The 14,016-nt window shown below is 34.9% G+C and overlaps 1 protein-coding gene across 2 annotated transcripts in view; it reads left to right on the top strand.

The window, feature by feature from the left end:
- VPS13C (vacuolar protein sorting 13 homolog C) overlaps positions 1–14,016 on the top strand; it is a 178,369-nt gene that overhangs the window by 124,604 nt on the left and 39,749 nt on the right. For both annotated transcript variants that reach the window (XM_081831199.1, XM_081831200.1), the window contains exons 54-64: positions 853–1,008; positions 1,181–1,445; positions 3,029–3,189; positions 4,380–4,501; positions 5,000–5,294; positions 6,562–6,951; positions 8,510–8,614; positions 9,290–9,454; positions 10,979–11,107; positions 11,542–11,675; positions 13,243–13,369. In XM_081831199.1, coding sequence (XP_081687325.1) covers positions 853–1,008; positions 1,181–1,445; positions 3,029–3,189; positions 4,380–4,501; positions 5,000–5,294; positions 6,562–6,951; positions 8,510–8,614; positions 9,290–9,454; positions 10,979–11,107; positions 11,542–11,675; positions 13,243–13,369 — 2,049 coding nt within the window. The remainder of the gene's footprint in view (positions 1–852; positions 1,009–1,180; positions 1,446–3,028; positions 3,190–4,379; positions 4,502–4,999; positions 5,295–6,561; positions 6,952–8,509; positions 8,615–9,289; positions 9,455–10,978; positions 11,108–11,541; positions 11,676–13,242; positions 13,370–14,016) is intronic.

Below are 14,016 nucleotides of genomic sequence, written 5' to 3'. Positions count from 1 at the left end.
ATATAAATGAAGCTTTTTGAGATCCTCCTTGGTTTTAAGAGACCAAAAAATTTGAGAAAACTTGAATTCTAGTTCATGATTTTTTTGTGTTACCTCTTTATGGTATTTCTTGAGAGCACTTCAGAATCCTAGATACCAAAGCACATTTTTCTAGACTAAAAGGAACGTGAGTTATATACCCTTAACAAATGATCACAACACAACTTTCTGAGGTAGCCTGACTGAAGTGTGAGGCACTGAAATCGACTCAGCAGATTCTTATTTTAAAGATGAGAAGTCACTTAACCTGTGTCCCAGTTTCCTCTCAGTGAAGTAGTAATATTTCTGACCTACCTGTCTCTGGCCCAGACAGGCTAACAAGTAATTTTTTTTAAGGTTTTTGAGCTCTATTAGAACAAAAACTATGATGGAATCTGATGGCTGGTTGAAAGCTTATCATATTTTTTATAGGTATTAACAGTAAAAAGTAGAAGGAATTCCACATTACCTCCAGTAAGGATCAGTTTAGACTTTAGGGTCGTCTTAGATTCCTCATCAGCACATAAGGACTGACTAGTCAGGTGTCACTGGGTCAATAGCTTGTTCTGGGGAATGCACGAGAGACAAATATCGTAGCTGACTTTGAGTGCTTTCGTGGCACGATTCTGAACATTACCCCATGTACTGACTATACACTGAAAGAAAGATTGCTGATCTGTGCTAAATGTAAGTGAAGAATGATTATTTTTGAAAATGAAACATTTGAGGAGTTTTAATACAAAGTGACCAGTTTAGGGGAATTTAACTCTTTGAGAGTTTTTAAATTTTATTATTAACTGACTAATAAATGTGTTATGTTATTTATCATCATAGGTAAAGAAGAATCCAGTCCAGGATAGAAGTTTAATGCCAGGAGATGATTTTATTTTTCTTCCTGAGCCACAAACAGCAGTTTGTATTTCTTCAGGAGATACAATGAATATAACAATATCCAAAAGTTGCCTTAATGTTTTCAACAATTTAGCCAAAGTATGTTTGGTTTTTGCTTGGAATCTTTCAAATGGGATTTTAAATTGAAACTTGTATGGATTATTGATGTTTGTCATCAAAATTAATTTCTTAAAAATGTATAGTCTTGTTTAATTTTGGGGAAAAATTGCATTTTGCAAAAATTTTATTGTGATGTTATGTTCCTTTTCAGGGTTTTTCAGAGGGCACTGCTTCTACTTTTGACTACTCTTTAAAAGATAGGGCTCCTTTTACAGTAAAAAATGCTGTAGGTGTTCCCATTAAGGTGCAGCCCACTCATAATCTTAGAGTAATAGGCTTCCTTGAGAAAAGTGGTGTTTATGATGTTGATGCTGGTCAGAATTTGGAATTGGAATATGCTAGCATGGAACCTTCACGTCAAGGAAAATTAGCTATATTGAGCCGTCAAGAAAGCTCCTTCTTCACTCTAACCTTTGGTATGCTATATTTATTTTATTTTAAGGGCATATTTGGAATTGTAGGTGTGGGACTTATTTTTGATAAAATATGAAGATATTGCTGCAGATACCATGGGAAACAACATTTGTAAAGGCTTGAAGCAAATAATTGATAAACTCTTGTCTCGTTTTCTTCCTCTAAACTTGAGAAAATTAAATTTGATTAAGAATTACCTTAGAGGGGCACCTGGGTGGCTCAGGCACTTAAGCGTCTGCCTTCGGGTCAGGTCATGATCCCGGGGTCCTGGGATGGAGCCCCATGTTGGGCTCCCTGCTCAGCGGGGAGGCTGCTTCTCCCTCTCCCTTTGCCCCTCCCTCTTCATGCTAGCTCTTGCTCTCTTGCTAGCATCCTGTCTCTCTCTCCCAGTCACTCTCAAATAAATAAATAAAAATCTTTAAAAAGTTTCAAAAAATTAAAATAGAGAATTGCCTTCGATCGTGATCTTGGGGTTGTGGATTGAGCCCTGCGTCCAGCTCAGCACTCAGCTCAGAGTCTGCTTGAGATGCTTTCTCTCCTTCTGCCCCTACCCCCACTAACACACATCCAACTTGCTTTTGTAATAGTCTTCATTTTAAATGTCTGATTAAACACATGCACGTGCACATATGCTCTCTCTCTCTAAAATAAATAAATCTCTAAAAAAAAGATTTACCTTAGAAAACTAGATTTCTGTGCCCTTAAATTATACAATATGTAGTGTGCTTCAAAAAGAATGTGTGTTCAATGAGGAGAGGAAAATTAACTATATTCAGAAGTCCTAAAATATTGACAGTAATTATCACCAATACAAAGAAAAGGTGTTATTGCTATATAGTTGAAAGAATAAGGAACAGGTTGGATTTTGTTTAATACATTTCTTAAAAGTTTTAATTTTAATTCTAATTAGTTAACATACAGGGTAATACTAGTTTCAGGTGTACAATATAGTGATTCAGCACTTCCATATACTGGTACTCATCACAACAAGTGCACTTCTTAATCCCCATCATCCATTTCACCCATCCCCCCCACCCCTCTCCCCGCTGGTAACCATCAGTTTGTTCTGTAGGGTTAAGAATCTGTTTCTTGGTTTTGTTTTTTGTTTTTTTTTTTTTAAGATTTATTTATTTATTTTGAGAGAGAGAGAGTGTGTGTGGGGTGGGGGGGAAGAGGGGCAGAGAGAGAGAGAATCCCTGCTGAGGATGGAGCCTGACGCAGGGCTTAATCCTAGGTCCCCGAGATCATGACCTGAGCTGAAATCAAGAGTCAGATGCTTAACCAACTGAGCCACCCAGGCGCCCCTGTTTCTTGGTTTTAATACAACTTAAAACCCCAAGAGAAATTGTTTTGGGTCAAAAAATTTTATAACTAGTTTCTTTTCTTTTTTTTTTAAATTTTAGTTTCTTTAGTTTCCTTTCTTTGTTAGTTCCTATGTCTTAAAAAAGCATTTTGTGTAGTCATCAGTTTTAGTCATAAAGAAGAACACTCTTGTCATTATTTTAAATTGCTAAGAAGTACTCTGTCTTAGAGAAATACAGGTAAATTAACATTTGGAATGCTTCTCACTTACGTTCTGCCTTAGTACCTCATGGATATACAGAAGTTGCAAAAGTTCCTGTTGCCAGATCCGGAAGACGATTGTATAATGTACGGAATCCCAATGCCAGTCGTTCTGACTCAGTCTTGGTACAAATTGATGCAACTGAAGGGAGTAAAGTAATTACCCTTCGCTCTCCTCTGCAGGTAATGCACTAAAGTGAATTGTGTCCCTTCAAGTAAAACAAGAAGTATTCAGTCATTTAGCTGAATATAGGAAAATGGTAAAACATTAGGTCCATACTGATTATTCAGAAATAAATTGTAGATTAAACTGGCTGCTATTTCCAATCCAACCTACTTTTGTAATAGTCTTCATTTTAAATGTCTGATTAAACAGTCTTGTTATTTGAAAGCCCATTTTTGTTGTGGTCTAGGTTTAAAATTAATGAAACTTTTTGTCTATTTCTTTAAAGATTTAGAACTGGGAGTATTAATAATTATAGCTGGTTGTCAGATAGGATAACATTCCATTCTCTTTGTATATCACTTGGGACTGTCTTTTTCAAGTATGTGTGAAGGAATATTGGAATGATCTCCCCAGAAAAAAATTTTAGTATCTTAATCTTTTCTACCTTTAAGACTTTATCCATTTTTCTTCTGTGCATTATTACAGGTTTCATTATATGGTCATCAAAAGAACATTTCTTCCTACTTAAAACATCAGATATAAAATGAAAGGATTTCCATTTTTGGCCATTGTTATCTCTCAGTTTGCTATTAACTCTAGCCTATATTGTAGTTAAGGAAAGAGAGTTGTAGTACTTTTCCTCATGTTTCCTTTGCTATCCTTTCCTGTTTTCGCATGGTGCATTGAAAAAAGTTTTTTTTTTTTTTTTTAAAGATTTTATTTATTTATTTATTCGAGGGAGAGAGAATGAGAGACAGAGAGCATGAGAGGGAGGAGGGTCAGAGGGAGAAGCAGACTCCCTGCCGAGCAGGGAGCCCGATGCGGGACTCGATCCCGGGACTCCAGGATCATGACCTGAGCCGAAGGCAGTCTCTTACCCAACTGAGCCACCCAGGCGCCCCGAAGAAAGGTTTTAATGGGGAAAATATTATGGCTGAACTCTTCAAAATTAATGTATATTATACACTAATAATGAACATAGAGGATAGAGCATGTGAATATCCTAGAAATTTTCAACTGCCCCTTAAACATCAAGTTTCTCACATATAACCTTTAAATATCCCAAAATGTTTCAATTATCCCTGAAAATATCTTCTAATACTGGGTTTGAAACTTTTTAGATCAAAAAGTCACTATGTGCAGCTCACACTTTTCTTTCAAGCATCTATATCTTTTTAAACAACTTGTATGTCTTTTTACCTAACAGATTAAAAACCATTTCTCTATTGCATTCATCATCTATAAATCTGTTAAGAATGTTAAGCTATTGGAGCGCATTGGAGTAGCCAGACCTGAAGAGGAGTTCCATGTTCCTTTAGATTCATATAGGTACATACTTCTTTGAATATACTAAGTTTTAAAAGGTTCACAATACATATTTTTAATTCTATGAATTGGGATCTATATTCTAGAAAAAATAACCTTCTATTTTCATTATCTAAAATATGTAAAAGCCGGCTTTAAGACATATATAAATATATTTATTTAATCACTGAATTTACCAGATGAAAATCTCTTATTGTATATTCAGTGTTTTAGAATTTTCTGAAAGCTGTCTTTATTAGATTGCCTTTATATTTGAAGTGACTATTTTTTCTGACTTGTCACTGTTTACAGATTTTTTTTTTTTTCCAGAAAGTTCCTCCATGGGTTAGCTGTATGACTTTGGGCAAGTTTCTTAACCTTTCGTAGCCTTGTTTTCCTCATCTGTAAAAATTAGAATAATAGTATTTACCTTGTAGTGTTACCAAGAAGATTTAATGAGATTCTTTTTCTTAAGTTTTTGATAAAAATTTTTTTCCCCACTCTGTTTTCTTTTTTCTCTAGATGTCAGTTGTTTATTCAGCCAGCTGGTATCTTAGAGAATCAGTACAAAGAATCCACCACTTATATTTCTTGGAAGGAAGAACTTCACAGGAGCAGGGAAGTCAGATGCATGCTGCAGTGTCCATCAGTAGAAGTCAACTTCTTACCTCTCATTGTCAATACAGTTGCTCTGCCTGATGAATTAAGCTATATATGTACCCATGAGGAAGACTGGGATCCGGCTTACATTATTCATCTTTATCCTACCCTCACTTTGCGGAACCTTCTCCCATATTCTCTAAGATACTTACTCGAAGTATGTCTCTTGTATTTTGTTTGACCTTTATTATTGCAGAGTGAATTCTGTTTTGTTTTGTTTTTTACTGTGTTTTTAGTTGAGGTCAGTATTTTCCATAGCATACTTTAATATTAATGACAGGAAAAACTGATACAGCATTAAGCATATGACAATCACTGTGCCATGTGCTTTACATGTTTTAACACATTTAATCCTTGCAATAACCTTCTGAAGTAGGTACTATTATTATTATTAGGCCCATTTTACAGATGAAGAAACTGAGTCACAGAAGGTTTAAGTAACAGGCCCAAGAACCCACAGCTAGTAAGTTGTAGAGCTGGGATTTGAACCTAGGCAATTTGGCTCTTTTGCTCCCTTCCACTGAACTCTGTTGCATCTGCTATGAGTTAAGAACCATAATAATCTCTATTAATTAAGTAAAATTCCATTAGCTAAGGGATAGAAAAAAGCCAGTGGGGAAATACTTCATCTTACTTTATTCTAAAATTAATTTTAAAGTTTTTATTTTAAAGTTAATAGTATGATTATTTGATCCAGGTTTCTGTTGAACTTAAAATAATTTGTCTAAGAAATAACAGGGAACATTTTTTAGTAATGACGTATGGTAAATATTTTTAGATTTTCATGCCACAACATTTTAAAATACAAAAGTCTGGAAAGTGTTAGAACCTAAATTATTTCTTTTCTTCATCTGACAATGAGTCATCCCTGAGGTGTAAAGACTAAAATGAATTAAATGAACTAAATAGTACTTATGCAAGAGAAGCTTTCAAAAAGAAAGCCTGATTTATTATGTGGCTATTATTCATTTCAAAAATAATTCTACCTTACTTAGATAGCTTGTCAGAATAGTTTGATATCACTTTCCTTCTCTTTATGTGGGAACCACTAGGCATAGTGTGTGAATAGCAGATGAAGCTGAAGCCCAGGCACTTAAGTGGCTCATCTAATGACATAGACAACAGCCAGCATTCCTTTTATTCTTGGCATAGATCTGACTTTTTTTTCAAAACTTATGGCCATTGGCCTACTTACTCATGGCCAAAAGACAGTTTCTGCTTTTGGCTATGATACAGTGTTTTCTTTTTAGTTGTTAGTGGTTATTGGACATTCATAATTTGTAAACATACTTCACTGAACACTTGTCAGTTAATCTGAATCTGGTAGATTATTTCTTAGCATTTTTATAAAATATGGATGTTGCTATTGAAGAGGTTTTTAAAAAATCACTAAGCAAATTTAGTTTTTGTTTGTTTGCTTTTAGGGAACAGCAGAAACTCATGAGCTCACAGAAGGCAGTGCTGCTGATGTTCTACATTCAAGAATCAGTGGAGAAATAATGGAATTGGTTCTGATGAAATATCAGGGCAGAAACTGGAATGGACATTTCCGTCTATGTGATACACTTCCCGAATTCTTTCTTGTATGTTTTTCCTCTGACTCCACAGAAATGATGTCAATTGACTTGTCAGTACATGTCAAACGAATTGGCAGCCGGATGGTGCTATCTGTCTTTAGTCCCTACTGGCTGATCAACAAGACTTCTCGGGTTCTCCAGTATCGTTCGGAAGACATTCATGTGAAACATCCAGCTGATTTCAGGGATATTATTTTATTCTCTTTCAAGAAGAAGAACATTTTTAGTAAAAATAAGGTGTGTTTTGGTTGATATAACAATTTAAAATAGATAAATTCCTAATCTGGAAACTCGTGAGTCATTTAAGCCTTCCTTAAATCCATTCTTAACAGTTTGCGAAGTGCCACTGGTATGAAGTAGGTCCAAGGAGACTTTTCAGGAATACATCAAGTGAGATGTTAGGACTAGCAAGAGTTTCCCAAAGCTGAATTGCCCTTTTCTCCATGGCCTTTAGAATTACTTCTGTTCTTTTAGTAGTGTCAGGTAGAAATCTTGATTTTAGGTAGTTTACCAGTGATGAAATAGCATTTCAGAAGGTGGAAGAGTTGGATTTGGCTTCTGTTAACCGAGCCCACCTAGGTATGAAGCACTAAGCCAGGCCTCTGAGAGAGAACCTAGTGCCTAACCCTGGTCTTTTGTGCTCTGGTCCCTTCTTTCCTTTGTAGATTCCTGTCTTGGAATTGCTTATCACACACTGTCCCAAGTCACTGCTAGGCCTTTGTCTGTGCTGCACCCTCTGCTAGAATGCCTCTTCCCCTCTTCTTTCCCTGTCTGCCACATCTTTTCTGCTTACCTGCTTTTCATTCTTTCGCTGTCATTGTGCTCAGGCCTGACATGTGTGAAGGATTTCTAACTGTCTAAAATGGAGCTAGGTATTACATCCATGTCCTCTTAGAGCAGTGGTTCTCAAATTTCAGATTAGAATCACCTAGAGGACTTTTCATATACATTTCTGGGTTGTGCCCCTATTTGAGTCAGTAGGTCTGGGTAGGGTCTGAATATTGCATTTCTAACAGATTCCCAGGTGGTGTTGATGGTGCTGGTCCAGCCACCACATTTCGAAAACCACTGTCTTAAAGTATCGATTAATCCATAGCGTTGTAATTACCTGTTTATGTCTCTTACCTCTGGTTGTCCTCAGGCTTTTTATAATCTAGTTGGGTAGATGGAGGAGCACAATTAGATCTCTTCTTTAAAACTTTATCTAACTCTCATAGCTAGAAGTAAACTTTTTACCTTCTCACCTTGATAGCATTTTGTACCACTCATGTAGCCATTAATCACCTTGAGTCTTACATCATAATTATTAGTATGTGTTTCCCATCTCCTTGTTTAGTTGGAGCTCATTAAACAGGAACTGTGTCCTGTTGTCTTCCATTCTGCTGATCATGATGCCTTTCATTTAACATTTGCTGAATAAAGACATAAATTCTCTATGTTTTAAAAACTTTAAGAATTTGTTAGTTAGCTCAATATCTTAAGTGTAACACTGGAAAAATGTCAGTTTACATTATAGTTTTTTTTTTAAACAACAAAGGGTCTCATTGGTGTACATCTTTAAATTCACTAAACTCATTGCATAGGTGAATGGGAAGATCAGAGCTCTGCTTTTATTCTACTGGCCTCTAGAATATTTGTGGTTCTGTGACCCACTGGCAGTATGGCTTTGATTATTTTTTTTCTGTGTCCCATGTTACTAAATAAATTTCTAGTGGTCTAACAACTTTCCCTCAAATAAAATATTAATATAGTCTTTTAGGTTTCTTATATGATGGTTATGTGTTCTCTGGTGTAGGTACAATTAAAAATTTCAACTAGTGCCTGGTCCAGTGGTTTTTCATTGGATACAGTGGGAAGTTATGGGTGTGTGAAGTGTCCTGCCAGCAATATGGAGTACCTGGTAAGATTCCGCTTGCTTACTTACCTCTGACTTCATTCACATTTTCTTTAGTTCAGTAAACCAGCTAGATTCTAAGGGGTACAGAAATTTGAATTCTAAGTATTATGTAAAGGACTGTTATCTCTATAAATTTCTGTGGCCACTAGTATCAGGACAAAACCTGAATTTATAAAAAGTTTAAGACAGTAAGTTGAATCCTCATTCCATACTGTTCTCTGCCAAATGTTTCTTAAATATTAAATTTGATTATGAAAATTTGAGTAATCTGATGCCAGTGGACCTGTTTTATTGCCACTTTGAAATTTTCATCTTAGTTCATTAACAGAGTGATGATAAAACAGCAAAACTTGAGCCTCTCCACTAATTATAAAACAATTTATGTTTGGAATGTTAAAAAATGAATACAAATAAAATAAATATTATGAGTCATCATTAGTTAGATTACCACTTGATATTTCTTAAATTGATTTCTGATGGAGCCAAATTAACCAAAAATTTTTCTTAGTGAGAAGCTAATCAGTAGTTGAATATGGCTTATATTAGTTACTTTATTTAACAAGCATTATTTTAAAGTATTTTAAGAAATCCGTGTATGAATGGGATATGTGTGTGTACCTTTCAAAGAATCTATATAAAGTACTGGGAAATGATAAACTTGTTTGTTCCTTTACACAGGTTGGTGTTAGCATCAAAATGAGTAGTTTTAATCTTACACGAATAATTACTCTGACTCCCTTTTGTACCATTGCAAACAAGTCATCATTAGAACTAGAAGTTGGCGAAATTGCATCTGATGGCTCAATGCCAACTAATAAGTGGAACTATATTGCTTCTTCAGAGGTAAAATTTTCCTTTAGTATAACTGGCTCCTAAAACGTACAAATAAATATGACATATAAATAAGAATTGCATATACTTCTTTGTTATACCCATTTTGCTACAATATTTGTGTATTAAAATATGATGGCCAACTTTGACTTTTCTTTTGCACTGTAAACACATGTTAAAAAAAGAAGAATAAAAGTACTGGTAATATTTATCACTAACCAGTCTAGAGGGCTAACACCCAGCCTCTAGTTCTTCCTATATGTATAGAACATATGGATGTGTATTGTGAAAAGAAGATAAAGATAATGTACTATGAATTATCTCAATAGGATAATGTCTCTGCATTCAAGAAGCATATAATCTTGTTGGCGAGCTGAAGACTCATATAAATTAACACATGGAAGAAAATATATGCTAAGTTATAGGTGGTTTTAGAATTTCTGAATAGATTATCTGGAAGTTTCCTTGAAAATTTCCTAAAATTCAACCCCCTCACTTTACCGAGAAGGAAATTGAATCTCATACTTTTCTAAAGTCAGTACAGTCATTAGAAGTCACCATCATTGTGGCCAAGATCGAAAGAGAGTGTTTCATAGAAGAGGTGGGATTTGAACTAAACACTGCAGGTTCAATAAGATTTTAGGAGTGAAGAGAGTGAGGGAAAGAGTGAGGAAGAGGACAGGTGCAAAGATGAGTATTACTGCTTGAATTTGCCTGAGTTTTCAACCAAACCAGCTGACCTTAAAGAAAGAACCATTCTTCTGTACATCTCAAAAACAAAATTGTATATATATTTAAAAACTTAGCAAGAAGCTTAAGAGGAGGGATTCCAGTTACACTAATTCAGAGCTCTGAGAGGCATGGGCTTTCCAAGGCTCTTAGAATGATCTCTGTAGACTTGGCAACAAATAAATGCTCATTATCATTGATGTGGGTTTGATAATAGTAACATTTTTATTCAGAAATAGAATTTATCTAGTATTGTATAACAGAGGGACATTTTGTATTAGGAACTAAAACCTCAGTTGTATAGATAAGGCTCAGAGAGGTGTATGCTTTGATTAAGATCAAACAGTTAGGAAGGTAATGTTAGGATTTCCAGCAAGGTCTGTGGTGTTCTCTTCTCCGCCTTCAATGGTCTTTCTAGTTTATCTAGGATAAGATAACACTGAAAGAATTCATAGTGCATTAAGGAATTATAATGGGATATGCACAAAAGCAGATATTTTAAGATTATAGGTTTTAAATATTCAAGATATTTGAGGCATTCTTAATCAGTAAGCTCTTTAGTTTCTCATAATTATTCTATAAGTGCATACAGACTAATAGATCTATGTTCTTCCAATGGAGTTTCTTTGGTTTCATAAATAAGCCTTATATTATTAATAATTTTAACATGAGATGTGGAGGAAATATTTTAAGAAACTTAGTAATAATTGTATCATGATCAGATTTAGAATTGAAAACTTAATTAGCCATTGTCTTATTTATACCCCAGTATTGTTTTAAGACTGATCTTAACTTTTATATTTTTAGTGCCTTCCCTTTTGGCCTGAAAATTTGTCAGGCAAACTTTGTGTGAGAGTGGTGGGCTGTGAAGGATCCTCCAAACCATTTTTTTATAACCGACAGGATAATGGCACTTTATTGAGCTTAGAAGAGCTGGTATGTTTGCATGGTTTATTTTAATTTATTATTTTATTATGTTTTCATGTTTATTTATTTATTTATTTATTTATTTTATTTATATTATGTTAGTCACCATACAGTACATCATGTTTTCATGTTTTAAAATACAGTGTCTTTGATTTTTAAAATTTGCTATGAAATATTTTATTGAAACATGCTATAAAATCTGCTAATTGAATTTAAATTAGAAAAAACAGAATTCAACTGGAAAAAAAATCTGGTAATCATTTAAAGGTGCTAATATATCTATTTGTGAGGTGCTATATATATATTTGTAAGAGATCAGAACCAGTGTGCTTTTCAGTAAGAACTTAAGAAAACAGACTTTTTGTGTCTACATAACTGATTATTCCAAATGTCATTGCAAGTTAAACCAATACCTCAAACAGAATTTTTTTTTTCTACAATAGAATGGGGGTATCTTGGTGGATGTAAACACTGCTGAGCATTCAACTGTCATAACCTTTTCTGATTACCACGAGGGATCTGCACCTGCCTTAGTGATAAACCACACATCACAGGACGTCGTCACATACAAACAGAGGTATGAAAAAAAAAGATTCATGGGAAATCTCATTTGCTTTTTACTGGCCCACAGTCCTTTCTAAGAAACACTTGGGGTGGTAGATTTGTCGTCACATACAAACAGAGGTATGAAAAAAAAAGATTCATGGGAAATCTCATTTGCTTTTTACTGGCCCACAGTCCTTTCTAAGAAACACTTGGGGTGGTAGATTTGTTTCACATTCCACATATTTTCTGATTGTAGAAAGGTAACATGGAACACATGCTGTTTATTATAATACCCTCAGCAGGTTTTGGGACAGTTTCTAGAGTCCAATACATTAACATTCCTGCAGTGAAACTTATAAATATTCATACCAAGTAGGATATATCAAAACTATTAATAATCTCACCTCAGTTCAGATTAGGTTTTTTAGCCAAATGACTTTTGATACCACACTAATAGAAAAATCTTTGGACGTATGGAGCTTTTAAAATTTTGGAATTGCATATAAGGAACTGTGAACCTATTTACCTGTTTAAGCATTATTATTCTTTTGTAATCTGGAAATACTCAGTAAACCTCTCCCTATAAATCTCTATCAAGTTTTTTTTCCCCCAGTAGAGGTGGTAGAAGATTAAATGAGAGGACAATGAATAGGTAGTGGTGTTGAATATAAGTATGGAACGATAGGAATTTTGTCGTTCTTGCTTGTGCTGTCATTTGGCTTGGATGATACCATTATTTAATGACATAACAGATAGTTTTAAACCCTTAAAATATATATTATATATTTGCCAAGAATTATTATTATAAATCTGCAAGGCATTATTTTACATACGTATAAAATCTTATATATGCCTAAGGTTATTTTTACATATAGAATTATTTTATATAAAATAATGCCTTGTAGATTTACCTGTTCTTAACTCTCCTGGCTTGAATCCACTGGAAGATTTAAAAGTACAGAATGGGATTGAAACCTAATTGGGTTCTTTTTGTTGTTGTTGTTGTTCGCTGGAAAGTTTTTTTTTATGTGGACTAATACTTCTTAAACTTTAATGATAAATTTGGAAGATCTCCCAGAACTCTTGTTAAAATGCAGATTCTGATTTAGTAGGTTTTAGGCGGGGCCCAGGATTTTGTACTTTCAGCAAGCTCCAGGTAATGTTGCTGCTTCTCCATAGATCACACTTTGAGTAGCAACAGTGTGGACCTAATTTTTGCTTTTTTTGAGACTCATGTTTCTTATCTGTTGCATTTGATTAATAAACCTAAATTTAAGCACTGAGTGACATTCTACTGCTGCTAAAGGATTTGTTGATTATAGTTTTTTCTGCAGGTGAGCTCTGACGTACCAGTTTGTTTACTTTAATGAATTCCATTGCCTGCATCAATTTGGAGTATACTGCAATTTCAGAAAGGCAATATTCCCTTCCCTCAAGCTTTAAACCATTAGTTTATTGGACATTTTTAGGCAGAGTTCTGTTTATTAACAAAGGCAATTTTAGAAGATTTTTGTGCCTGTCCCCTCCTCTGTAAACCACAGGTCTGGGTTTCTCAAGGCCTGGCTGTTTTCATCTTCCCTCTGGTGGTTGTGTTTCAGTGGGACACAGGAGGAAGTGTACTTGGTGCCAGGAGAAGCTCGACTTTTTGCCTGGGCAGATCCTACTGGTACCAGAAAACTTACCTGGACATATGCAGCAAATACTGGAGAACACAGTCTGTTAAAGGTATCATGTGATGTGAATGAGTGCTGTATGAGTTGCCTGGTGGTGAAGGAAGCATACAAGCCAGCTTCACACAGTCATCTTTGTCCTTACTGAACTAAAAATGAAATGGAAGTATTTTCCAAATAAGTTGGTTTTGGAGTTTAGATTGCAAGTAGGTCATACCTGTATTTTAGGTTAGTCAAAATAATTTATTTACAATTTAAAAAATAGGCCTGCTTTATCTTGCCCAAGTAGAGCCCAGTAAAGTATCTTTTATATGCCCCTTTTTTTTTTTTTTTTTTTTTTAAAGAAAGGAATTTTAAAGGTAAGGGAAAACAACTTTATTTTGAACATAATGCATGCCACTGTTGGCTGTGAGGTTTTTCGGCATATTTTCCCAATGAAGACCGTGTGTTTTAATTAAAGGAACCTGACAGTATACAAATTATCCCATATAAGAAATTTAATGAGGGGCACCTGGGTGGCTCAGTTGGTTAAGCGACTGCCTTCGGCTCAGGTCATGATCCTGGAGTCCCGGGATCAAGTCCCACATCGGGCTCCCCGCTCAGCAGGGAGTCTGCTTCTCCCTCTGACCCTCCCCCTCTCATGCTCTCTGTCTCCCATTCTCTCTCTCAGATAAATAAATAAAACCTTTAAAAAAAAAAAAA

Source organism: Leptonychotes weddellii, chromosome 9 (genome assembly GCF_054177405.1).
Source record: "Leptonychotes weddellii isolate Sample4059 chromosome 9, ASM5417740v2, whole genome shotgun sequence".
In the NCBI taxonomy this organism is placed as follows: domain Eukaryota; kingdom Metazoa; phylum Chordata; class Mammalia; order Carnivora; family Phocidae; genus Leptonychotes; species Leptonychotes weddellii.
Note: the sequence above shows the minus strand (reverse complement) of the source record. Positions and strands in the feature narration are given on the sequence as shown.